This window comes from Vulpes lagopus, chromosome 16 (assembly GCF_018345385.1).
Source record: "Vulpes lagopus strain Blue_001 chromosome 16, ASM1834538v1, whole genome shotgun sequence".
Lineage (NCBI taxonomy): Eukaryota > Metazoa > Chordata > Mammalia > Carnivora > Canidae > Vulpes > Vulpes lagopus.
Window position 1 is genome coordinate 113,658 of NC_054839.1, and position 24,793 is coordinate 138,450.

Genomic DNA, 24,793 nt, shown 5'->3' on the forward strand with positions numbered 1-24,793 from the left:
CTGAACCAGTGGATAGTTGATTCTAGGTGACCACAGATGATTACCACCATAGGATACAGGCTGCCAGATTCTTATTCCTGGATACTAATGGTACTTGTACTCAAGCCAGTGTAACTTCTTCCCCCAGATTTCCTTGTTACTGTTGCCTCTAACTCCCTCCCTATTTATCTGTTTTCCTGTGGAGTTCTTAGTTTTAAGTAACAGATAATTGATCCTAGCTGACGTAAGCAGAAAAGGGAAATTATTGGAAGGATCATAAGTAGCTCAGAGAATGAACGTGAAGCCTGGAGAATGAGATGAGGCTCAGAACCAATGGACAGGGTGGAGTGCAGGAAGCTGCACCGGGCCCTGCCACTGGGTGCCATTATCACCAGTGCCACCACATGCTGCTGCCTTCAGTGGCTCCACATTGTGCCTCACCTCTGCATCATTCCCAAACCAGGGTCATGGGGTGTTGAGCTTCGGCTTCCTGTTGTCAGGGGCAAGGGATCCCAAATTTTATTACTCCCAAATAGATCAGTGTCCCTGGGAAGATGACTTTAAAAAGTCAGGAAATACCTGTATTTCCTGTGTACACTTCAGCCCTTACTTCAGCCCTTATGTCAGTGAACCATAATTGTCTCTTCATCTACTTATGTGGATTTCCCTGGCAAACAGAGAGCTCACTGTCAGCAAAACTCTTGTGCTTTGTAACCTGAGCACACAGCATCTGTCCCTGGTACGACATAGACACCCACACCAGTGTATCTTCACTGAAGCAATGAAGTAGAGGGGTGTAGGCTGTGGGGCTGCCCATGGCAGGTGAAGGGTTGTGTCTGTGCTGTGGGAGAAGATGCAGCCCTGTCCCTTATTCCTAGAGGGCAGAACTTGTAATTCACCTCTTAGAAGCAGCATAAGAGGATTATGGAAATGTGTATAAAATGGAAATGCTTAAGTTCCAGGAAAAATTTGGAGGACTTCGTATTTCTCTTGTCTGTTTTTTGTTTTTGTTTTTTTTTTTTTTTAATTTGGGAGAGAGCAACTGCATGCACAAGCAGAAAGAGAGGCAAAAGGAGAAGGACAAGTAGACTCTTCACTGAGAGCAGAGCCCAGTGTGGGGTTCAATCCCAGGACCCTGAGATCATGACCTGAGCCAAAATCAAGAGTTGGACACTTAACTGCCCGAACCACCAAGGCGCCCCTAAATATTTGTTTAATTAGCGAGAGTTGCAAGAGGAACCATAGCTTTATCACATTACAACCTCAGGCCTTTGGGTTGTTTCTTTGCATCCATTTGTAAATGGAGGTCATGGCTGCGCACTGGTGTGGCCTCTGGTTCTTACAGAAAACATGGTGGGATGAAGAGGGTCTCTGGAGGCTTCAGAACCACATGGAGGATGAGAGCTGGGCCCAAAATTATCAGAAGTTCTTAGGCAGCACTTGGGAATGCTTATTTCAAGTAAGTCCCCCAGGAGCTGCTGGGGGTGGGGTACCGCACTGTTGGGCAGGCAGTGGATTTCCTCAGGGTGAAAGCTTTCATATACATTAAAACAAAACAAAACCTGTCAGTCAGGATCAGATTTGACTGCAAGTAATGGACACAGTCACTCAGCTTAAACAAGGATACCCCCTCTCACCCAGGAGTCCACAGGAGATGAGCTCGCTGCACTCACAGAGGCCATGAACCCACCACCCGACCAGGGACAGCTGCCCCACACAGGTCCAGAGCAGACTGGTTGCATCTGGGGGCAGCACAGATCAGACAGGGGCAGGATGCTAGGGGCTCTGGTCAGAAGAAAGCAGGCAAGAGGGATCATAGGCCTACTTGGCAGTGAAGTGTCTGTGACTTTAGGTGACAGCTTTTGCCTAGAATGCTCAATTGCTCCATGTTATGTTTATGGCAAGAGGCCTGTGGAAACCATTTAGCACTGGATTACAGACAGCCTAATGTAGGAGACTTTTAACTTTTTAAAAGTTGTTCCTTTGAGGGTCTGACAAAAGCTTAATATAGACCAGACCAGAGGAAAAAAAATATTTTATCTTCTTATTCATAATATGGTGAGGTTAATTAGGGAGCCCGTGGATGGCCACAAGAACAGCAGCGTCAAAACAGTGTGGATTTCAAAACAATGTGGATTTCAGGTTAAGGATTCCTGATCTAGAGGACTCAGTTCTGCCATTTATGACTCAGAGGACATGAGGAAGACCCTCCCTTTTAGGTATTTCTCCTCCTTTTGTGAAGGGTATGAGCCCCAAAAAGTCAAGAGGCTGGTCTTTGCTCACTGCTGCAGGCTTGATGCCTACAAAAGTGCCGCCTCCCACAGAGGCATTCACTGCAAATGTGATGAATGAGTAAATGAATGGACATCCTAGAGTGATGAAATTGCCTCTTCAAAGAGCTGTTGTCAGACGAAATGTGAGGAACGTAATGGTGAGATTCCATCATTTCACTGAAGCAGTTGTTATTTCTTAATGAGGACCATCTTTTCAGTGGGAATATGGCTTTATTCCCTTTGTGAAGAAGCACAGGTACTTTTAAAATCAAGTGACTTCTTTAGAGAGTGGGTGGGATTGAGTTGGCCTGTCATAACCTGTCCTGTCTCTGCCCATGGCTGTCTTGTTCTCTCGCTGATATTTAGGTCAGGTGTGGAAAGTGCTTGGGAAAGAATCCTATTCCTCAAGGAGGATTCTTCTTTGAATCTGTGTCGGGGAAAATTTGATTTGTTAGTTCACATGCCTGACAACATAGTCCTACAGATCTTCTCTTTTTTTGATTTGGATGACACTGGGCAGCTGTTGAAACCTGCAAAAAATTCCAAAAGGTAAGGCCTTAAAAAATAAATAGATGTATTTTTATACTGGTAAATATTATACAGAATTCCAAAGAGAAGGAGCATGATTTAGAAAACCCTAACTTCATGTGATGACAAACCCTGGATTTGGGCAATGACAAAATAGGTTTTACTTACAGCCTAAGAAACTGGTTAGGTTACTGCTCAAGAGGCAAAACAGTGGCACATCTGAGAGAATGATAAGGTGGTCATTGTAAAACATAAGGTCAGTAAGTGTTGTAGACAAACCTATTCTTGCAAAAGGAAATTCATCATGCTGCAAGTCAAAGTAAAGGGTATTAACACACATATTTAAGGAAAATGTTAAAAATAGTACTATTATAGCTTCTAGTTGAACTTAAGCAAATACTAGAAACAGAAAAAGAAACTGTATGGAAGCTCCTAAATGCTGGTTTCACTAGTGTCCTTCAATGAGAAACTTGGCAGATTAGCAAAGACCCCTGGGGAAAGAATGTTTTCAAATTCCTCATTTCACATGTATTATTTCAAGCATTTGTATATATTTGGTAACAAGTTTTGAACCCATTTGGAATGAGAAGCAATGAAAATCTATTTTTGTACACAGTTATTATTTAAAAATCAGAAAACAACTAAAAATCATCTTAATCCTACCTCCAATTGCTATTAAATTGTAGTATATGTCCTGTATTTTTCCTAAAAGATTGAGTATTTTTGTGTTTGTACCTCTTAATCCCTTTCACCCATTTTGCCCATCCCCCCATCCCCCCCTCTCCTCTGGCAACCACTGGTTTGTTCTCTTACTTAGGAGTCTGTTTCATTTGTTTTATTTTTTTAGATTCTATATAAAAGTGAAATAATTTGTATTGCTTTTTCCATCCATGTTTTCACAAATAACAAGATCTCATTCATTTTTGTGACTAATATTCCATTTATATACATACCACGTCCATTCATGGACGGACATTGGGCTGCTTCTGTATCTCTACTATTATAAATAATGCTACAAAAAACACGCATGCATTTTTTCAAATTAGTGTTTCGATTTTCCTTGGGAAAATAAACAGCAGTAGAATTACTGAATCATGTGGGATTTCCATTTTTAATATTTTCAGTAACTTCTGTACCATTTTCCATAGTGGCTACACCAATTAACACTCCCACCAACGGTGAACAAGGGTTCCCTCTTCTCCATATCCTCTCCAACACTTGTTATCTCTTGTCTTTTTGATACTAGCCATTCTGAACAGGATGAAGTGATTTCTCATTGTGGTTTTAATTTGCATTTCACTGATTAGAGATGTTCTGCATCTTTTCATGTGTCTTTTGACCATCTGTGTCTTTGGGGAAATGTCTCTTCAGGTCTTCTGACCACTTATTAATCAGATTGTTCTTCCAGAATTGATTTATATAATCTTTATATATCTTGGATATTAACCCTTTATCAGATATGTCATTTATGTCATTTGCAAATATTTTCTCCTGTTCTGTAGGTTGCCTTTTTGTTTTCTTGGTAGTTTCTTTTGCTGTGCAGAAGTTTTTCATTTTGGTGTAGTCCCAAGAGTTTATTTTTGCTTTTGTTTCCTTTGCCTGAGATATATCCACAGATATGTTGCTAAGGCTGATGACCACGAGATTGCTGCCTATGTTTTCCTTTAGGAGTTTTATGGTTTCAGGTCTCACATTTAGGTCTTTAATCTGTTTGGAGTTTATTTCTAAGTGTGGTGTAAGAAAATGACCTGGTTTCATTCTTCTGCCTACAGCTATCCAGAACCCAGCACCATTCATTGGGGAGACTATCTTTTCTCCATCATGTATTCTTGCTTCCTTTGTTGTAGATTAACTGACCATATACTTCTACAGTGGTACACATCTTTGCAGACATTTTCTAGCACAAATATCCTATGTGTCTATAAACTACTTAAAGCAAATCTTGCACTTCTAAATTTTTAACACACTGTGGACATTTCAGTGTCAGTTTTCTGCCAGCCAGCCACTGCTGCTGAACAGTGGGCAGTCTCCATTTCTCTGGTTAGGACAGGGAATAGGGACAGCTGGCATGCTTCCTGTCTGTACTTGTGCGAGTCTGTCTGTAGGATGTAGTATTAGTTAGGAGTTCACATGCTGGGTGTGAGGATATTTCCATTTTATGTCTCAATATGGTAATTTTGCCCGAAGAATTTTCTTTGTAACATAGGAATGACCAAATCTTATTGGAATGATGCAGGAGAGGGGAACCACCACTGGGTTCCTTCCTGATATTCTGCACCCTCTCAGTCCTCAGGTTCCCTGAAACAGGCCTGTCTCAGTCAGCTCCAGCCACTGTTAACAAAATACTACAGATGGGCAGCTTCAGACACACATACTTATTTCTCACAGTTCTAGAGGTTTAAAGTCCAAGATCATAGTGCCACTTGTTCTGGTCCCTGATAAGGCCTTCCTGGCTTGCAGGTGGGCACCTTTTGGTGTCTCCTCTTACAATAATGCTAATTCTATCAGATCAGGGCACCATCCTCATGACCCCATAAACACTGACTACTTCTTCGTTCCAGATATAGGCCACACAGTGGGGGGTTAGGGCTTCAACATGTGAAGGAGTTTGGGAGTTCAGTCCCTAACAAGGCTTGAGTCTGAATATCATGGTTTCTACCATCTGTTAAGACATCCAAGAAATGCCAGCAGTTTGGCACCCAAACATCTCCTAGACTGTCCCTCACACCCCAGAGTGGCAGAAGAAACCTTAGTCAAATCAGTTGTTCCACTTTTTGGTTCAGAAAAGTATGGTCCCAGTGATGTAGGAAATGGCTACATGGTGTGTGTGACTGGGTAATTATATGTAGGCACACATCTCTCGGTTTGGCACCTTGACATTTCTACGAAGACAATAATTTCTTCTACTAAAAATGCTATTATCATTGAAAAATGCCATTCCTCTATGAGAGAGACTGCTTGTGTTTAAGTCTGCCAGGTCATCTTTTATTGCTTTTGTGATACAGAGTAACTAATGTACTTATTTTTCTTTTAGACTTGTCACAGTAAAGAATTTGGGGAGAAATTTAAAACATTGTATGATAAACATGCTTCTGATACAAAGATAAGGAGGAGCACTTACAAGAAGCTGTTAGCTCTCCACCAAAATGCAGCCAACAGAAGCTCACACAGAGCAGACAGCATTTTTCTAAACTTCATTGAAATGACAAAAGTTTTAAAATAAAAATTTAAAACTGAATTTTCATATAACAATTACTATCCCCTTAGATCTTGCTATAGTTGGGACTGCACTGAGGAATTACCAGGTGGATTTAAGTGGGCTAATTTGCTTTAAAAAAAAAAAAAAAAACCCTCTTGACTCTGAATACTATTCTGAAAATAAACTTATTCTCTCTTATTTTTCTCTTTTTTGCTATTAACACAGATCAAATAGGTCAAATACCTACTTAATTTTCCACTTTAATCTCTGACATGTCCTTAATTTTAGACAGGAAGAACAGAAAACAAATCTACCTGAAGTAGATACCTGATACTTATCTCTTTTCATCAGAGTTGAGAAGACAGACACAAATGAGAGTTCATGATAGATGTGAAAATAAAAGATCCTTCCTCAGGGTGTGATGTGAAAAAGCTCACAACCTTCACCATCTAGGGTCCTCTACATATGCAGAAAGATGGTGGCCAGAAGGGCCACCCGGCCATGGCCTTGCACTCTGTACAGAGAACATACCGCCTCATGAGCTGCCTCACTTTCCTCCAAGGGTCTCACTGTCATTTGACTCAGGAAGTGGGAGACGATGACTTGGTGAGGACTATTATCAAGCAAGTGAAAACCTGTTTCCAAAGATATGAGATTCTTCAAGGTGCCTATTTCATGTCAGATTTGAGGAATTACCTCAGTCAGCTAGTGTTTATAATTTACTAACAAGACTAAGATCCATTAAAATACTGATAGCTAATGTTCTGCTTTGCTATGTTCACATTTAAATTATTAAAATTATTAGGTAGCTGAATAAAACCAGACTGGCATCTAAAATGAGAAACAATAGGAAAAAGAAAGTTTTGCAAAGCCAATTAGAAGGCAAACCAACAGGTGGCCAGCCCCACGCCACCCCTCGGTCACGCTGAGCACTGCAGTCCAACTCCCATGCGTGTGAAGAATATTCTTTCTTAACATTTCTACCATTTCTTAGACAGGTGATAAACTCAGAAACCTTTTCTTAGGGTTATTAGTAATAAAAATTCTACAAATATTAAGGCAACTTGACTTTGCCAGCAACAGGTGCCAGATATCTAAACTTACAGGGACATCATGTATGTCCTGCCCAACCAATTCTAAAGTGAGTCTAAGCCAAAACTGGGAAGTAAATATGGAAATGTTTTATACCAAAGTAACTCATTATCCAAATGTGTTATTGTTTATTTTTTTAAAGATTTTATTTATTTATTCATGAGAGACAGAGAGAGAGAGAGAGAGAGGCAGAGACACAGGCAGAGGGAGAAGCAGGCTCCACGCAAGGAGCCCGACGTGGGACTCGATCCCAGGTCTCCAGGATGAAAGCAGGCGCTTAAACTGCCGGGCCACCCAGGGATCCCTGTGTTATTGTTTCAAATCAGTAATCTCAAAGTGACTTCTGGGAAGCCCTGGGGACACATCTCAGGAAACTTTCAGAGCATGTAACTAATTTTTACTTATTTTCCAGCTCTACTGAGGTATAACTGACAAATTTATAATGTATTTAAAGTACACAACATATTGATCTGTAAAATGTATACATTATGAAAGGATTCACACTGAGTATCACCTCACATATTTACTTTTTTTGCATGAGAAAATTCTCTCTTAAGCAAATTTCAATTTACAATACAGTGTTATCACCTACAATCATCATGTGTACATAAGATCCTCGACCTTACTCTTCTAACTGAATAACCTAGGACTTTCACTAACGTTTCCGTATTTCCCTCATACTCTAGTCCTGGTGGCCATCATTTTACTCTGTTTCTAGTAGTTTGACTTTTTTTTACACTGTCCATATAAGTGATACATGCAGTATTTGTCTTTTTTCTGTCTGGTTTACTTCATTTAGCACAACGGCCTCCAAAGTTTACCCATGTTGCTGAAAATGGCAGGGCTTCCTTCTATGAGGCCGCATAATGTTCCATTTCCTTTATCCACCCATCCATAGTGGACACTAAGGTTGTTTCCATCCTTGGCTACTGTGAATAACAGTGAAAAACATGTGAACAGCTATCTCTTCAAGATAGTGATTCTGCTCCCTTTGGACCTATGCCCACAGTGGAACAGGTAAATAGTAAGGTAGCTCTATTTCTAATTTCTTGATGAACTTCCATAATGGCATACTATAGTGGTTCTACCAATCGGCATTCCCACCAACAGTGCACAAGAGTTCCCCTTCCTTCACATCATTGCCAAGCCTTGCTCTCTTGTCTTTCTGGTTTTAGCCACTCTGACAGGTGTGAGGTGATATCTCCTTGAGGTTTTGATTTGTTTTTCTCTGATGAGTAGTGGTGTTGAGCATCTTCTCCTGTACCTGTCGGCTATCTGGGATGTTTTCTGTGGAAAAATGTCTATTTGGGACTTTTGCCCCCTTTTTAAATTGGGTAATTTGGTTTTCTGCTATTGAGTTGTATGAGTTCCTCATATATTTTGGGTTAGGATATTTACACTTACTAGGTGTGTTGTGTGGAGATATTTTCTCTCTCCATGGGTTGTGTTTTCATTTTACAAATGAGTTCCTTTCACGTGAAGCTTTTTAGTTCAATGTAGTTCCATTTGTTTAGTTTTACTCTTATTGCCTTTGCTTTTCATGTCAAATACAAAAAATTATCACCAAGAATGGTGACAAGGAGTTCCTTCTGGGAATTTTATGGTTCCGTGTCTTATGTTCCAGTCTTCAGTCCATTTTGAGCTGCACTCCTGTTTCCAGATCAAAGCCCAAACAAATAGTGAGAATACAGTGGCTCACTCATCAGGAGATCCAGCCTGATCCATACTCTAAGTTGAGGTCAACAAACTATGATCCATAGGCCAAATATGGCTTGCTGCCTATTTTTATAAATAAAATGTTATTGAAACACACCCCTGCCCATTCATTATTGCTTACTGGCAGAGTTTACAAGCTGTAACAGAGACCAGAGAGCTGGCAAAGTCTACAATAGTTACTACCTACCCCTTTTCCACCACAGCTGGCCATGCTGGGTCACATGGACCTCATTAAATCACAGCAAGTCCTTCTTACTCCTCCTCCACCAAATTCTTGGAGCTCCAGAGTCAAGAGCAAAAGCATAGCAATGCCAAGGGACGGACTGTATGTCCCACAGTCAAACGTCTTTAATGATAAACGAGTAATTCTCCATTTTTTGATAAACATTTCATATTTATTAAGGAATAATCAACAAAATACTCAGGTAATTAAAGCTACATTTTGAAAATATTTTATTATGTAAAATTTGATGTAGGAAAAGTACAACTGGACTTCAAATCCATAGCAACTAAAATTAGTGTTCTAAAGCATAGTGCCAAAAATACATTGTTTAAAAATTTCACTAACATTAGAAAATACTGCGAATACTTAATTGCAGAAAACTCCATTATGTTCTTTCAAAATAAAACTGTCTCAGTCTGCAAAAAGGAAAACGCCAGATGCTGTACCTAAGTTATCTCTGTACCCAAATAATGCCCTTATGCTATCTCAGCAGCCTTTACATAAGTGGTTATAACCGTGAGCAGCACATCCATCATTAGACTGTGAAAATACCAGCCAAATTGTTATAGGGGCAATACTTAAAGTATTACCCCCTTTACCCAGGGGTAAGGTTCCTGGCTTCAGGGCTACGGCACACAGTTGGCATGAGGGGCTGGATCACCAGGTTACAAAGGCCTAAGAGCTGCTCCCTTCCCTTTTATAAAGTACAGCTCACACACATGCGATCCGGATCCTGACAGATCACTTACTTATAAATGGGCAGAATTCAAAGTACATGTTATTCCTACATGTTTCAAAGTGCTTCAGAGTCCACACTGGTACAATACTAATTTCTTCCCTGTTTTAATCATACATTTCTACTTTCCAAAGGATATTATTTGTTCTGTTTTGGCTAAACAGTATATACTAGTTTGTACTAGAAACAGTAACATCTATGACAACTTTTCAATTTTTTAAAAGCGCTTTTTTCTTAAGAATGGTTTCTAGATGTATATTTCTAGTTTCTGATTTCTTTATAAAGAGTAAATTCACCTTGCAGGTTATACTTGACACTGATTGATACATTTCTGGAATGCCCTCTCTAACCCACAGAACACTGAATGGGATGTCCCCGTCAAATGTGCATGCTGACTCACCCTGCCTCTTCACTCTTCTGGGAACCAGCCAGTGCCAAATCTTCAGCCTCGCCCCTGCTCCCATCACAGCCCTCAACAGAGATTCCCCCACCACTTTCTTGTGCTCGGATGTGAGCTTCTGGTTGGTACAGCTGCAAGGCCGGCAAATCCTGCTAGGACAGAGGGAGGGGTTACTCTTCCAAAGGTTGGCAACACAGGAGGGAGCAAAACATCTCTATTTCCAGGGTCTGATGATCCTAATCATCTAAAGCAATCAGTCTTACAGCTAAAAAAAATCTGCCTTTTTTTCACCGCACTATCTCAAAAACCAGGCATTTTAAAGACAAAAAAAAAAAAAAAAAAGCCATGACGACAGTTAATACTTAAAATAACTCGAAGTCAGGTAAAATTAGAGTCTGGGAAAATGTTCTTGCTCAAGCCCAGAACACCCCTGGGGCCAGGAGAATCATGGTATTCTCCTCCCAGGTGGAGAGGTGGAGACTTACAAGCACACCTCAGCGCCTTCCACTAAGGAAAAAAAAGCCCAACCAATAGAGAGAGTAGGAAAGGGCAAGGCAGGCCTCATGGATCTGAATCCCTGTGCACACAGATGTGCAGGGTTTCCATGTCACCTCCTGCCTGAGGCTGACATGTAGAGTCCTGCTTTTCACCAAGGCAACATGGGTGTGCAGAGATGGTGAAAGGACCGTGTAACTCGCAAGGCCTCCTAAGAAATGAGCCACTATGCACAAGGCACCTTATTACCAACAGAGCATCACAGTTAAGTGAGAGGAGTCCCAACATCTAAACCTGTGCAAACACAGATCACTCAGTGCTGCTATATAAACAGACAGCTGAAACTTAAGTGTTTATGTGAACAAGCCCCACCAAAAAGACCCATCGGGCCCTGCTGTTAAGGTAGGTTACCTGACGTTAAGGTAACCACATAAACCTTTTGAGTGATACAGACGTGATTAGGCAAGGGTACAGATAAGAAGGCTCCCTTCTTGCCTATAGCTCTGCCCTTGCCTTTGCTGGAAACATTTTACAAATCAACATCACTGATACCAACAACACCTTGGGTAGATCTGAAGGGAATTACGCTGAGTGAGAAAGCCAATCTCAGGTCACACACTGTGTATCTCCACTTATATAGCATCCCTGAAATGACAAAATCATGCAGAGGACAGTGTGCCTGCTGAGGCTGGGACAGGGTGGGAGGCATGGCCTACAGCTCGGGCAGGCTCAGTCCCTTTAGTCACTGGTTGGCTGGGCTGTATAGGGGACTGACTGGCACTGTGGGGCTGGGCCCTGGAAGGGAGGGGACCCAGTTAACAGTGCTTCTCTGCAACAATGTAATCTGAATAAAAATTAACCTCAAACTCTTGGGGGAAAAAAGCCATTTGTTGGTCTAAGTGGGTAATTCCAATCCTGTGTCAACTGCACAGACTTAACTCGTGAGTATTTATGAGCCACTATCTACTAATAATCAGTACATTATTAACAACGTAAGGGAAAGCTCCACAAAGTGTCATGAAAAGCAAACTCTCAGGGTGGTGCACTCCCTATGAGCACAATACCCAGTGGGGGTGGACGTCCCATGACAGAGTATGTGAGCCTACTATAGATTTTTCGCTTTTGGCTAAATAAAAGAACTTCTGTTTAGCAAAGCAGGTGTAAGCATGCAGACATGTAGCTTATACTTTTAGGATTGATGAATGAAAGATTATCCCAAACAAAGAGGAGACCTTGTTTCCGGGGCACTCCATGCTGGATGCTAGGCCACCTTCACTCTTGTGTTCTCTCCCAGGCCACTCTGCTGCCTCCACAGGGATGCTACTGTCCTGGTTCCCCTTCTTCCCTCGGTCTGGGGGTACTCCTTTCCCCCATCTCGGCTCTTCTTCATTTCTCCTTGCAAACCTGTTAAACTCACAGTGCACTCTGTGCATGCTGCCATCCATGTGGCATCTTTGTGTCTCAGGCTCCTTTGCTTGAAGTCTTCTCTCCATCTCTCTTTGCTCTTTGTCACTATCATTCTGTGACCTGTGATTCAATACAAATTCTCAGGAACCTTAGGTATACTGCTTGTCCATTACCTGTCTTCCCATTCAGACTGCAAGTTCTAGAAGAGGCAGGGAATACCTAAGTCTGCTCATCAGCACGTCAGCAGGTGTGCACGTAATGGGCACAAAACAGGCATTTAAGACAAAATTGCTGGGCAGCCCTGGTGGCCCAGAGATTTAGCACTGCCTTCAGCCCGGGGTGTGATCCTGGAGACCCGGGATCGAGTCCTACATCGGGCTCCCTGCATGCAGCCTGCTTCTCCCTCTGCCTGTGTCTCTGCCTCTCTCTCTCTCTCTCTGTGAGTCTGTCATGAATGAATGAATAAATAAATAAATAAATAAATAAATAATCTTAAGACAAAATTACTGAAAGATGAATCAACAATAGTAACGACACTACCTAATGTTAAATATGAATGCCAGACAGGATGAGCACTGGGTGTTATTCTGTATGTTGGCAAACTGAACACCAATAAAAAATAAATTTATAAAAATAAAAAAATAAAAAATAATAATAATAAATTTATTATAAAAAAATATGAATGCCATAAGTAATAGGCAAATATATTTAGTTTTCTAATTCTCAGGGAACCTCCCAAAGTAAATATAAGTCCCCTTTACAGATAAAGTACAGGAGACCAAAGTGCTCATCTGACTAGGAAAGTGGCCCAGGTCCACCTCCATCATGACACAGAGCTGACACTGATGGCTTGGTTTCTGCCTCAAGAGAAGCTAAAATTAATTGAAATTTACTGATTTTTATACATATATCAAACTGATAAATGCATACTATATAAATTAGTGGCTGCTTAGCTCCCTTGGTTCTTAAAGTCTTTCCCTCCACAATCCACAGGTAAAAGGGAAAAAAAGCCCACACACTGGTAAAAGTCCTCACACATTGTCTGTGTCTTCCCCACAAAACAGAAGCAACAGGATTGGTGGGGAGAAAAAGATCTATAAGCAAAGTGTGAATTCACACCAGAAACATGACAAAAAGCACTGCTATATCATAAGCAATAATAGAAATACCTCCAACAGAAACAGTGCTATCAGAGATTTCATAATCATGTATAAATTAATTTTATAAACAAACCAGTAAATCAGAACCCCCAAAAAGAGGGGAAATTTTTTTTTAATCACAACTCTGTATGTAATAAAGACTGTAAGAAGTTATTTAGATTGTTGGTTTTCTGGGCAAACGGCAGCTTAATCCTATGACCCTGCTGTCTTGCCTGCAAACATAACTTTATTTTCAGACACCTCAGAAGCAAAGCAGCCCTGGGCTCCAGGAAGCCCCAAGGGTGTCCTGATGCCGTGCACAGGTAGGAGCCCTGGGCCAGGGGAACAAGAAGCCTAGACACACATGGCCCCCCATTGGTTATGGGGAGGTGACCAAACCGCAATGAGGCTTGCGGACAGGAGGGAGGTACTCCCACCTGACAAGATTCTGAAGGGCCTCTCTGGCCCCCATGCAGAGACTGTGTCTGTCCCATTCCCACAGAAGCCCTGCTCAAGCTCCTTTCATGAGCAGCATGTCACAAGTGGGCAGAGGAGTCCATGACCAAGGACCTCTAGCCTGAGGCAGGCAGGGCTGGTGGAACAGTAGAATCCAGAGCGGCTGGACAAATTCTATGGAAGGGCCACAAGGACACTAATGCCAACAAAGGAAGCCTAGCACTTGGACAGGAGACTGGGAAGGAGATCCTGAAGACCTAAACGGGGAGAACAGGAATCCGAAGGAAGAGGCCAGGACAGGCACAGCTAAGGAACCAGCAGGACATGTCCCTCCTTTGAAGACAGACTTGAGGCTGCTGACGAAATGAGTTTACCAAGTTCCTAGCATGACCAAGGAGGAATAAAGACATGGACAAGCATATCCTGGTAAAATCCCTGAATTCCACAAGCAGTATGAAATACAAGCACTTGTACTGAAAAAGGACATGTGTTTCTGACTCAGCCACAGTCTTAGATCTTTAATGTGGTCAAACAAAGCAACAAAAACTTGGGCTTACTTTTTCCTGGGCTTCTCCAGCGAGCTCTCCAAGGGCATGGGCTTCAGGACAGCATAGCTAAGACTCATCTCCTGCTTCCCATCTCCTACATCCACTTCCTCTCCTCTTTCCTTTGGCTTCTCAGTTGGTTCCTGCCCCTTTTCTGGTTTCTTAAGAAGCTAAGAAATTATAATGTCAGTAAAATATCATTTAAGAATGAAACAGGTAAAATGTTAAAGCCAAGGACGAAAAGCTGCTTCTCATCACAGGTGTGTACTATGTCACTTTATATGCTCTTAATCTGCCTGTGGGATCTGTGAATGTAAACATTTCCTTTCAGATATCTATTGACTTTTTTTTTTTTTTAAGTTTTATTTATTTGAGAGAGAGAGAGAGAGAGAGAAAGAGCAAGAGAACACATCAGGGAGAGAGGCAGGGGAGAGCAAGAAGCAGACTCCCCACTGACCAGGAAGCCCGATGTGGGGCTCAATCCCAGAACCCTGATCATAACCTGAGCTGAAAGCAGAGGCTTAACTGAGCCACCCAGGCATCCCTACTGACATATATTTTAATTAAAATGGTTCATATACGCTGGTAATAAAAGCAAACCATAGGTATAATAGTTTGTTTCCACCCATCTCTCCAACAAATAATCTTCTATACCTATGAATTGTTTTACTTGTTTCTGAAACCAAATGTGTGGTGTCTTTTCCAATACCACTTCTCCAACCCTCCAACACAGACTGGGTGTCCTACAATTCCATTCAGTTTGACACTAGCTAGCTGGAATTAATGTCAGATTGGACAAAACTGTCCCCATTTCAGATGCCTGAAGCTACCCAGGGCTTTAGTCACCTGTCATCTCACTGGCATATAGAAGACACTCATCACCCCAGAGATTACAAGGATTTTATGAGCTATGTGCTGGGAACCGGAGAAAAAGACCCTATATTTGGTGCTAGGAATACAGTTGTGAGTAAGAGAAAAGTCACCATTATAGGAATTCACAGGACATTCTACAGCAGTAGAATGGTGGCCCTGGAGGGAGGGGAAGAAAGGTATACACAGAAAGAGTGGACCAGATAACCTTAGGAGTCATGAATGCTACAAACATCTAATAAACGGAAAAAAGGACAGAGAGGTGTGGTGTGAGAGGGGATGGCTTCTCAAGGAGTTCAAGGGCCTCTCCATGGAGGTAAGACATGAATGGAGACCAGATAATGAGGAAACACTTCTGAGAAGCCCTAAGTCTTGGGAGAAAGCTCCCTGTGGAGGGAAGCAAGCAGAGGCCTGATGTAAATCAGACTGGCAAAGGGAGGAGGAGAGAGAGTGAGGAGAGAAGAAGGGGAATGGAGAAGGGAGAAAGAAGAGGAGGAAGAGGAGAAGGAAGAGGAGCCCAGCATAGGAGGTCAAAGCAGTTGCAGATCTTCTATGCTTCCCTCCAGCCGGCATTTGTTTTTAATAAGCTTTGTGAAAAAAGATAACACAACTTCGTTAATATAATCTATTGCCTATAATCTGTATATTCAGGAATTTTATTTGTAACTTCCTACTCCAACTTAAGAATCCTCAGAGGAGGGGGGCAGATGGCAGAGGAGCAGGGTCCTCACCTCACCTGGCCCCACCAACTTAACTAGGTAACTTTCAAATCATCCTGAACCCCTATGAATTCAACCTGAGATTTAAAGACAGAGCAGCTAGAATGCTGCAGAGAGAAGGGTTTTTGCTTCTAACAAGAAGTCAGAAAAAAAGTAATAAAAGGAATCAAGCAGGGGAGGGACCCTGAGAGGAGCCGGGCTAAGGCCCTCGGCAAGAGCCTCCAGGACAGGAAAGCCCAGCCCTAGAGGAGCAGGAACTTTAAAAACCCATGCTGGGGGGATCCCTGGGTGGCGCAGCAGTTTGGCGCCTGCCTTTGGCCCAGGGCACGATCCTGGAGACCTAGGATCGAATCCCACGTCGGGCTCCCGGGGCATGGAGCCTGCTTCTCCCTCTGCCTGTGTCTCTGCTCTCTCTCTCTCTCTGTGACTATCATAAATAATTAAAAAAAAAAAAAAAAAAACCCGTGCCGGATTCTTCCCGAACTGAAAGGCGCTTAGCAGGGAAATGGGGCAGAACCACAAGAGTGCAGTGAAGCCTTCAGATTCCTGGCTTCAACTATTGGGGATTTACCCCAAAGATACAGATGCAAAGAAACGCCGAGACACCTGCACCCCGATGTTTCTAGCAGCAATGTCCACAGTAGCCACACTGTGGAAGGAGCCTCGGTGTCCATCGAAAGATGAATGGATAAAGAAGCTGTGGTCTATGTACACAATGGAATATTCCTCAGCCATTAGAAACTACAAATACCCACCATTTGCTTCAACGTGGATGGAACTGGACGGTATTATGCTGAGTGAAGTCAATCGGAGAAGGACAGTGTATGTTCTCTTTCATTTGGGGAATATAAATAATAGTGAAAGGGAATATAAGGGAAGGGAGAAGAAGTGTGTGGGAAATATCAGAAAGGGAGACAGAACATAAAGACTCCTGACTCTGGGAAACAAACTAGGGGTGGTGGAAGGGGAGGAGGGCGGGGGGTGGGGGGAAATGGGTGATGGGCACTGAAGGGGGCACTTGACGGGATGAGCACTGGGTGTTATTCTGTATGTTGGCAAATTGAACGCCAATAAAAAATAAATTTATTATTAAAAAAAAAAAAAAGATCCCTGGCTTCACTAGGAGAGGAGGGGCGCCTGGGGGAGCGCTCACCACACACCACAGCCGATCTTAATAAAGGGCTGGAGCGCGCACCCGGCAGGGCCTCGGGAGAAGCCAGTGGGTCGGGTGGGGCTCCAGGCTGAGGGGTCTTGTGCCCTGGTGCCTTCGGGAGCCACGCCCCGGGGAACCCGATTCCAGCAGCACAGGGCCCAGATTCCAGGGCACGGGAGACACAGACCCCAATCCTGCACTCCCCCTGGGACTGGCAGAGGCAGGTAGGGAGGGCACAGGACAGTGAGGACTCTCCTGCAACCGGATGCCCCCAAGTTGTGCACAACAGCACCCACTCTGCCCCAGGAACACCTGGGCCAGTGCAGACTGGGAGCTGCAGGTGGTTATTGAGGGAGTTGACTCCAGAGCTGGAGACCTGGCCCCCACCAGTGGTGTTGTTCCTCCTTGTGTCACCTTGTGCCTGTGGGGGCAGGCCAGGGAACGGGGGCCTCACAGGATAAACAGCTCCCACTGAGCCCAGCATCAGCAGGGGGCAGGGCAGCTCCCCCAGGTGCACACACCTGAGAATCAGCACAGCAGCCCCTCAACCAGAAGAGCAGCTTGTAAGGACAGGGGAAGAGCAAGCTCTTGACCAAGCAGCACTGGAAAGCTCCAGGGGAAGTTGAGGGATTTACAGTATATAGAACTAGAGGGTACCCTCCCTTCCCCCCCTTTTTCCAGTACAACTCGTTTTTATATCAGACTAAGAATTTCCAGTATTTTTTCTCTTTTCCCACCTTAACTACAATATTTTTTTTTTTAATTTATTTATGATAGTCACAGAGAGAGAGAGAGAGAGAGGCAGAGACACAGGCAGAGGGAGAAGCAGGCTTCATGCACCAGGAGCCCGATGTGGGATTCGATCCCGGGTCAACAGGATCGCACCCTGGGCCAAAGGCAGGCGCTAAACCGCTGCGCCACCCAGGGATCCTTAACTACAATATTCTACCACCTCTTCATTTTTAGGTTTCTTCCTTTCTGACTTTCATATTTCTACAATTACAGGTCCTAGATATATTTTCCACTTCTGAATTCTCTTCAACATACTCAATTTAATTTTGGGAGATATATGAGATATGGGCTTTTGTGTTTTTTCTCTGCCTCAGTTTGTTCTACAATGGCGGAAGTTAATACCTTCTAAAACATGACCAGCATGCACCCAGAACCAAGTGGAATACCATGCTGGTTCATTCTGTGAGAGTATATTCTCTCTTCATTCTCATTCTGCCCCCTTCTTTTATCTTGTTTATGTTTTGGTGGTCAATGTTGGGGCTTTCTACAAGTATCGCTGGTTTATATAAATTTGGGACTGAGCATCCTCTAACATACAGAACTTAATACACTCAGAACCAAGAGGATCACCCTCTAGGACCCCTTAGGTGGACTATATTCTCTCTCCACTACAACTTCTTCACCACCACCATCTCCCAATGGTGGGAGAGAAGGTCCACTTTTTTCTCTTTCTTTTTTTTCCTTTCTTCTCTTGTTTTTCTTTTTCCACTTTACTTTTGTTTTTTCTCTTTCTTTTTATTCTTTTTCTTCTTTGGGATTTTTGGCCTTTTATTTTTTACTACTTTGTTTTAAAATTTTTCACTCTAATGGTCCTTTTGTTTTATTTTGTTCTGATCTTTGTTTTCATTTTTCTGGTCTCTGACCTTGTCAGAATCATCTAGGGTGAAATTTACTTAGGTCGTGGTTGATATTATTTTTTTTAAAGATTTGTATCTGGTTACTGTGCGGGGGTGGCTAAGAAGGTGGCTGTGGTGGCGGTGGCGGCGGCGGCTGAGGCAGTGGCTGAGGCAGCAACGGAGGAAACAGAAGATGGCAGATTTTTTGAAAGGACTGCCTATCTACAACAAAAGCAATTTTAGTCGATTTCATGCTGACTCTGTGTGCAAAGCTTCGAACCGGCGTCCTTCAGTCTACTTGCCCACCCGGGAATACCCATCTGAACAGATCATTGTGACAGAAAAGACAAACATCCTTTTGCACTACCTACATAAGCAATGGGACAAAAAGAACGCCACAAAGAAGAGAGACCAGGAGCAAGTGGACCTTGAGGGTGAGAGCTCTGCACCCCTCCGCAAGGTCGCATGGACCGATAGCCCGGACATGCATGAAGACACTTAAGACTCTCACTCCCCCACAGTCGCCTCCTGTCTTTCTGCTCCTCGCCCGCCCGCCTTGTGTAAGTGCCCCCTGCCCTGCCCCTACCAGCCCACCCACACCTGACCATCCATACCACTTCCAACCTCATAGGAGCCGATGTATTTATTTTCCTTGAGTTTTTATTTATGCTGTAAAATGTACCAAGCGATGGTTAAAGGGGACGTCAGATCCAGTAGTGTGATGTTGGTAGATGCTTTTTAAAAAACATTGTTATTCACAAACCCCACTACCCAGAACCCCTTTTACTCCCCGACCCCCTCCAGTTCTCCTCCAGAAAAACAGAGCGTGTCTGCAAGGGTCTAGAGCCAGGGCCCTGCTGGAGCCCAGCAGCATGGGTGGGAGCCTTTCTCCCTGCTCCTGCTCTCCAGTCCGGGCCTTAAAGACATGGCTGGGACCTATTCTGTGCCCAGGCTTTGCTCTGAATGTGTGCCAGGGGGAGAAGTAGGCATTTCCGGATCTTTCTCTTAAGTCATTTTATCATGGACTAGTGCGTACTCCGTGTCCACCCCAATAAAAGGATCTTTCCTACTCAAAAAAAAAAAAAAAAAAAAAAAAAATTTTATCCATTCCTTCATGAGACACAGAGAGAGGCAGAGACAGGCAGAGAGAGAGAAGCAGGCTCCATGCAGGGAGCCCGATGTAGGACTCAATCTCCAGACCCCAGGATTACATCCTGGGCCAAAAGCAGGCACTTAACTGCCGAGCCACCCCGGCATTGCTGTGGTTGATATTCTTGACTCAGCCTGCTCATTCAGGCACTCTGCACTGAGCAAAATGACTAGAAGGAAAATTCACCACAAAATAAAGAAGCAGAAACAGTACTTTCTTCCATCGAGTTACAGAATATGGATTACAATTTGATGTCAGAAAGCCAATTCAGAAGCACAATTTTAAAGCTACTGGTGGCTCCAGAAAATAGTATAAAGGACTCTAAAGAATTCATGACTGCAGAATTTAGATCTAATCAGGCCGAAGTTATAAATCAATTAACTGATATGCAATCCAAACTGGAGATCCTAATGACACGGGTTAATGAGGTGGAAGAAAGAGTGAGTGACATAGAAGACAAGTTGACAGCAAGGAAGGAAGCTGAGTGAAAAAGAGAAAAACAATGAAGAGACCATGAGTAAAGGTTAAGGGAAATAAATGACAGCCTCGGAAGGAAGAACCCACATATAATTGGGGTTCCAGAAAATGCCAAGAGGGACAAAGGGCCAGAAAGTATATCTACACAAATCATAGCTGAGAGCTTCCCTAATTTGGGGAGGAAAACAGACATTCAGATCCAAGAGATAGAGAGGACGCCCCCCACAATCAATAAACACTGTTCAACACCTCGACATTTAATAGTCAAATTTGCTATTCCCAAGATAAAGAGAAAATCTTTAAAGCAGCTCAAGACAAGAGATTTTTTAACTTATATGGGGAGAAATATCAGATTAACAGCAGACCTGTCCACAGAGACCTGGCAGGCCAGAAAGGGCTGGCAGGATATATTCAGGGTCCTAAATGAGAAGAACATGCAGCCAAGAATACTTTATCCAGCAAGGCTCTCATTCGGAAAAGAAGGAGAGATAAAGAGCTTCCAAGACAGGCAGAAATGAAAGAATATATGACCTCCAAACCAGTTCTGCAAGAAATATTAAGGGGGATCTTGCAAAAGAAAAACAAAGCCCAAAGAAATAATCCATGAAAACAGGGACTGAATAGGTATTACAATGACACTAAACTCATATCTTTCAATAGTTACTTGGAACATGAGTAGGCTAAATGATCCCATCAAAAGATGCAGGTTTTGGACTGGATAAAAAAGCAAGACCCATCTATTTGCTGTCTACAAGAGACTTATTTTTTTTAAAAAAGATTTTATTTATTTATTCATGAGAGAGAGAGAGAGGGAGAGAGAGAGAGAGAGAGAGGCAGAGACACAGGCAGAGGGAGAAGCAGGCTCCATGCAGGGAGCCCGACATGGGACTCGATCCTGGGTCTCCAGGATCACGTCCTGGGCTGAAGGTGGGGCTAAACCGCTGAGCCACCCAGGCTGCCCCAAGAGACTCATTTTAGACCTAAGGACACCTACAGCCTGAAAGTGAAAGGGTGGCAAACCATTTACCTACCATTCAAATGGTCCTCAAAAGAAAGCTGGGGTAGCACCCTCATATCAGATAAATTAAAGTTTATCCCAAAGATTGTAGTAAGAGATGAAGAGGGACACCATATCATACTTAAAGGGTCTATCCAACAAGAAGACCTAACAATCATGAATATTTATGCCCCTAATGTGGGAGCTGGCAAGTGTATCAATCAATTAAAAACATAAGTAAAGGCATACTTAGATAATACCCTAATAGTAGGAGACTTCAACATGGCACTTTCTGCAAATGACAGATTTTATAAGCACAATATCACAAAAGAAACAAGGGCTTTAAATGATACACTGGGCCAGATAGATTTCACAGATATTTACAGAACTTTCCATCCAAACGCAGCTGAATACACATTTTTCTCAAGTGGAGTTCCATTTTTCTCACATGGAACTTTCTCCAGAATAGACCACATGCTGGGTCACAAATCAGGTCTCAACCGATACCAAAAGACTGGGATTGTCCCCTGCATATTTTCAGACCACAATGCTTTGAAAGTAGAATTCAATCACAAGACGAAATTTGGAAGAAACTCAAACATATGGAGGTTAAAGAGCATCCTACTAAAAGATGAATGGGCCAAACAGGAAATTAGAAAAGAATTAAAAAGATTCATGGAAACTAATGAAAATGAAGATACAAGCATTCAGAATCTTCAGGATACAGCGAAAGCAATCCTAAGATGGAAATACATCGCAATACAAGCATCCCTCAAAAAATTGGAAAAAACTCAAAATACACAAGCTAACCTCGTACCTAAAGGAACTGGAGAAAGAACAGCAAATAAAACCTACACTAAGCAGAAAAGGAGATAATAAAGACTCGAGCAGAACTCAATGAAATAGAGACCAGCAGAACTCAATGAAATAGAGACCAGAAGAACTGTAGAACAGATCAACAAAACCAGGAGTTGGTTCTTCGAAAGAATTAATAAGATAAATAAACCATTAGCCAGCCTTATTAAAAAGAAAAAGACTCAAATTAATAAAAATCATGAATGAAAGAGGAGAGATCACAACCAATACAACGAAATACAAATGATTTTTAAAAACGTATTATGAGCAGCTGTATGCCAATAAATTAGGTGATCTAGAAGAAATGGGTGCATTTCTGGAAAACCACAAACTACCAAAACTGAAACAGGAAGAAATAGAAAACCTGAACAGGCCAATAACCAGGGAAAAAATTGAAGCAGTCATCAAAAACCTCCCAAGACACAAAAATCCAGGGCCAGATGGCTTCCCAGGGGGAATTCTATCAAATGTTTAAAGAAGAAACAATACCTATTCTACTAAAGCTACTCCGAATACTTGGAACAGTATACTTGGAATACTTCCAAACTCGTTCTATGAGGCCAGCATCACCTTGATTCCAATACCAGACAAAGACCCCACCAAAAAGGAGAATTATAGACCAATATCCCTGATGAACACAGATACAAAAATTCTCAACAAGATACTAGCCAATAGGATCCAACAAGATACTAGCCAATAGGATCCAATCTTCTCCAATTAAGAAGATTATTCACCATGACCATGATAAATGGGATTTATTCCCGGGATGCAAGGCTGGTTCAACACTCGTAAAAAAAAAAAAAAAAAAATCAATGTGATAGATCACATCAACAAGAGAAAAAACAAGAACCATATGAACCTCTCAATAGATGCAGAGAAAGCATTTGACAAAATACAGCATCCATTCCTGATCAAAACTCTTCAGAAATTATCCAGCACTGGATAGAGGGAACATTCCTCAGCACCTTAAAAGCCATCTATGAAAATCCCACAGCAAATATCATTCTCAATGGGGAAGCACTGGGAGCTTTTCCCCTAAGATCAGGAACAAAATAGGGTTGTCCACTCTCACTACTTCTATTCAACATAGTACTAGAAATCCTAGCCTCATCAATCAGACAACAAAAAGAAATAAAAGGCATTCAAATTCACAAAGAAGAATTCAAACTCTCCCTCTTCACAGATGACATAATACTGTACATAAAAAACCCAAAAGACTCCACCCCAAGATTGCTAGAACTCATACAGCAATTCGGCAGTGTGGCAGGATACAAAATCAATGTCCAGAAATCAGTGGCATTCCTATACACTAACAATAAGACTGAAGAAAGAGAAATTAAGGAGTCAATCCCATTTACAATTGCACCCAAAAGCATAAGATACCTAGGAATAAACCTAACCAAAGAGGTAAAGGATCTATATGCTAAAAACTAATAATAAAAAAAAAGAATCCTCAGAGGAAAATAAAAACAGCTTGAATCAGTTTATTTTTAAAAATAGACCTGAAGATCTCTCTCTGCATTTGTATTTTTGTGATATCAATACAAACTCTTTTAGTGTTTCTTCATTAATTTTATTTTTCAGGTAAAAAAAAAAAAGCTACTTTTCCAAATTATTTGTAAATCAGACAGTCCTACAATGAGCCCAGATGATTACTAAGGGCAAACTTTGGGCTCAGGTGAGTGCCATCATGTCAGGATACCAGACACTCCATAGGCAGAGACTGTTGATTACTCATGTCATTGGGGTCTGCCACTAAGATTTTGTTTTACCAGACTTGGATAAGAATAACCTTTTCTCAGGACACCTGGATGGCTCAGCGGTTGAGCGTCTGCCTTCGGCCCAGGGCGTGATCCTGGGGACCCGGGATTGGGTCCCACGTCGGGCTCCCTGCATGTAGCCTGCCTCTCTCTCTCTCTCTCTCTGTCTCTCATAAATAAATAAATAAAATATTAAAAAAAAAAAAAAAAGAATACCCTTTTCTCTTCCTCTATGTTTTGACTTATTTTTTTTCTTATGAAAGAGTATATGTTTATTTTAACAGACTTAATTTTTTATTTCTTTGGCTTATTTTTGGACTCTAATTTCATAATATAAAATATAGAAGTAAAATGCTATACTCCAAAACTTTCTGTCTTAAAATTATAATTGAAATTATAAGCTACAAGTTTCAAACATTATTCCTGAAAAACTCTCAAAGCTACTGAAAAAAGTGCTTTTGAGAGTGTAAAGATTAGGCACTGGATTAGCCATTATGTGTTTAGAAAGGTCAAAGAGAAGGTCAGAAAATGTTTCCATCTATGACCATAAAATCTGCATTAAATGCAAATACCTCCTCTATGCCTGGACATGATAGAGCTGAATTCCAACCACAATTAATGTTTTTTTGTTTTGTTTTAAAGATTCCATTCATTTATTCATGAAAGACACAGAGAGAGAGAGGCAGGGACATAGGCAGGGGGAGAAGCAGGCTCCATGTAGGGAGCCCGATGTGGGACTCGATCCCAGGACTCCAGGATCATGCCCTGAGCCAAAGGCAGACACTCAACCGCTGAGCCACCGGTGTCCCCCAACCACAATTAATGTTAAAGATTTCCCTATATTAACGTTTTTATTATTACCATTCCAGAACTGTTAATTTATGCTACTGGAAATGACAAGTTATAGGAAGTTGAGTTGCTACAATTTTCTTGGGAGAGTTCTGTGGGTCCTAAACCACATGGACAAACAGAAAACACCCCCTCAGAGTTATTTCC

General features: G+C 42.2%; 2 protein-coding genes across 14 annotated transcripts in view; one reads left to right on the top strand and one right to left on the bottom strand.

Annotated features, from left to right (window-relative positions):
* Positions 1-24,793, bottom strand: part of UPF3A (UPF3A regulator of nonsense mediated mRNA decay) — a 50,182-nt gene that overhangs the window by 16,160 nt on the left and 9,229 nt on the right. For 7 of the 13 annotated variants that reach the window (XM_041731006.1, XM_041731007.1, XM_041731005.1 and 4 more), the window contains exons 8-10: positions 14,201-14,358; positions 11,874-12,168; positions 10,147-10,295 (exon numbers count right to left, since the gene is read on the bottom strand). In XM_041731006.1, coding sequence (XP_041586940.1) covers positions 10,147-10,295; positions 11,874-12,168; positions 14,201-14,358 — 602 coding nt within the window. Of the gene's footprint in view, positions 1-1,151; positions 2,783-2,811; positions 8,722-10,146; positions 10,296-11,873; positions 12,169-14,200; positions 14,359-24,793 lie in introns of those variants that run through there. The other 6 variants (XM_041731009.1, XM_041731010.1, XM_041731011.1 and 3 more) reach the window with 6 other exon arrangements.
* LOC121476867 (DET1- and DDB1-associated protein 1-like) lies at positions 18,551-20,507 on the top strand. The gene has a single exon (XM_041731015.1). It carries the CDS (start codon positions 18,752-18,754, stop codon positions 19,058-19,060), a length of 309 nt encoding a protein of 102 aa, XP_041586949.1. The 5' UTR covers positions 18,551-18,751; the 3' UTR covers positions 19,061-20,507.

Coding starts and splice junctions, on each gene's coding strand:
- LOC121476867 (XM_041731015.1), top strand. CDS start 18,752: ATGGCAGATTTTTTGAAAGGACTGCCTATCTACAACAAAAGCAATTTT.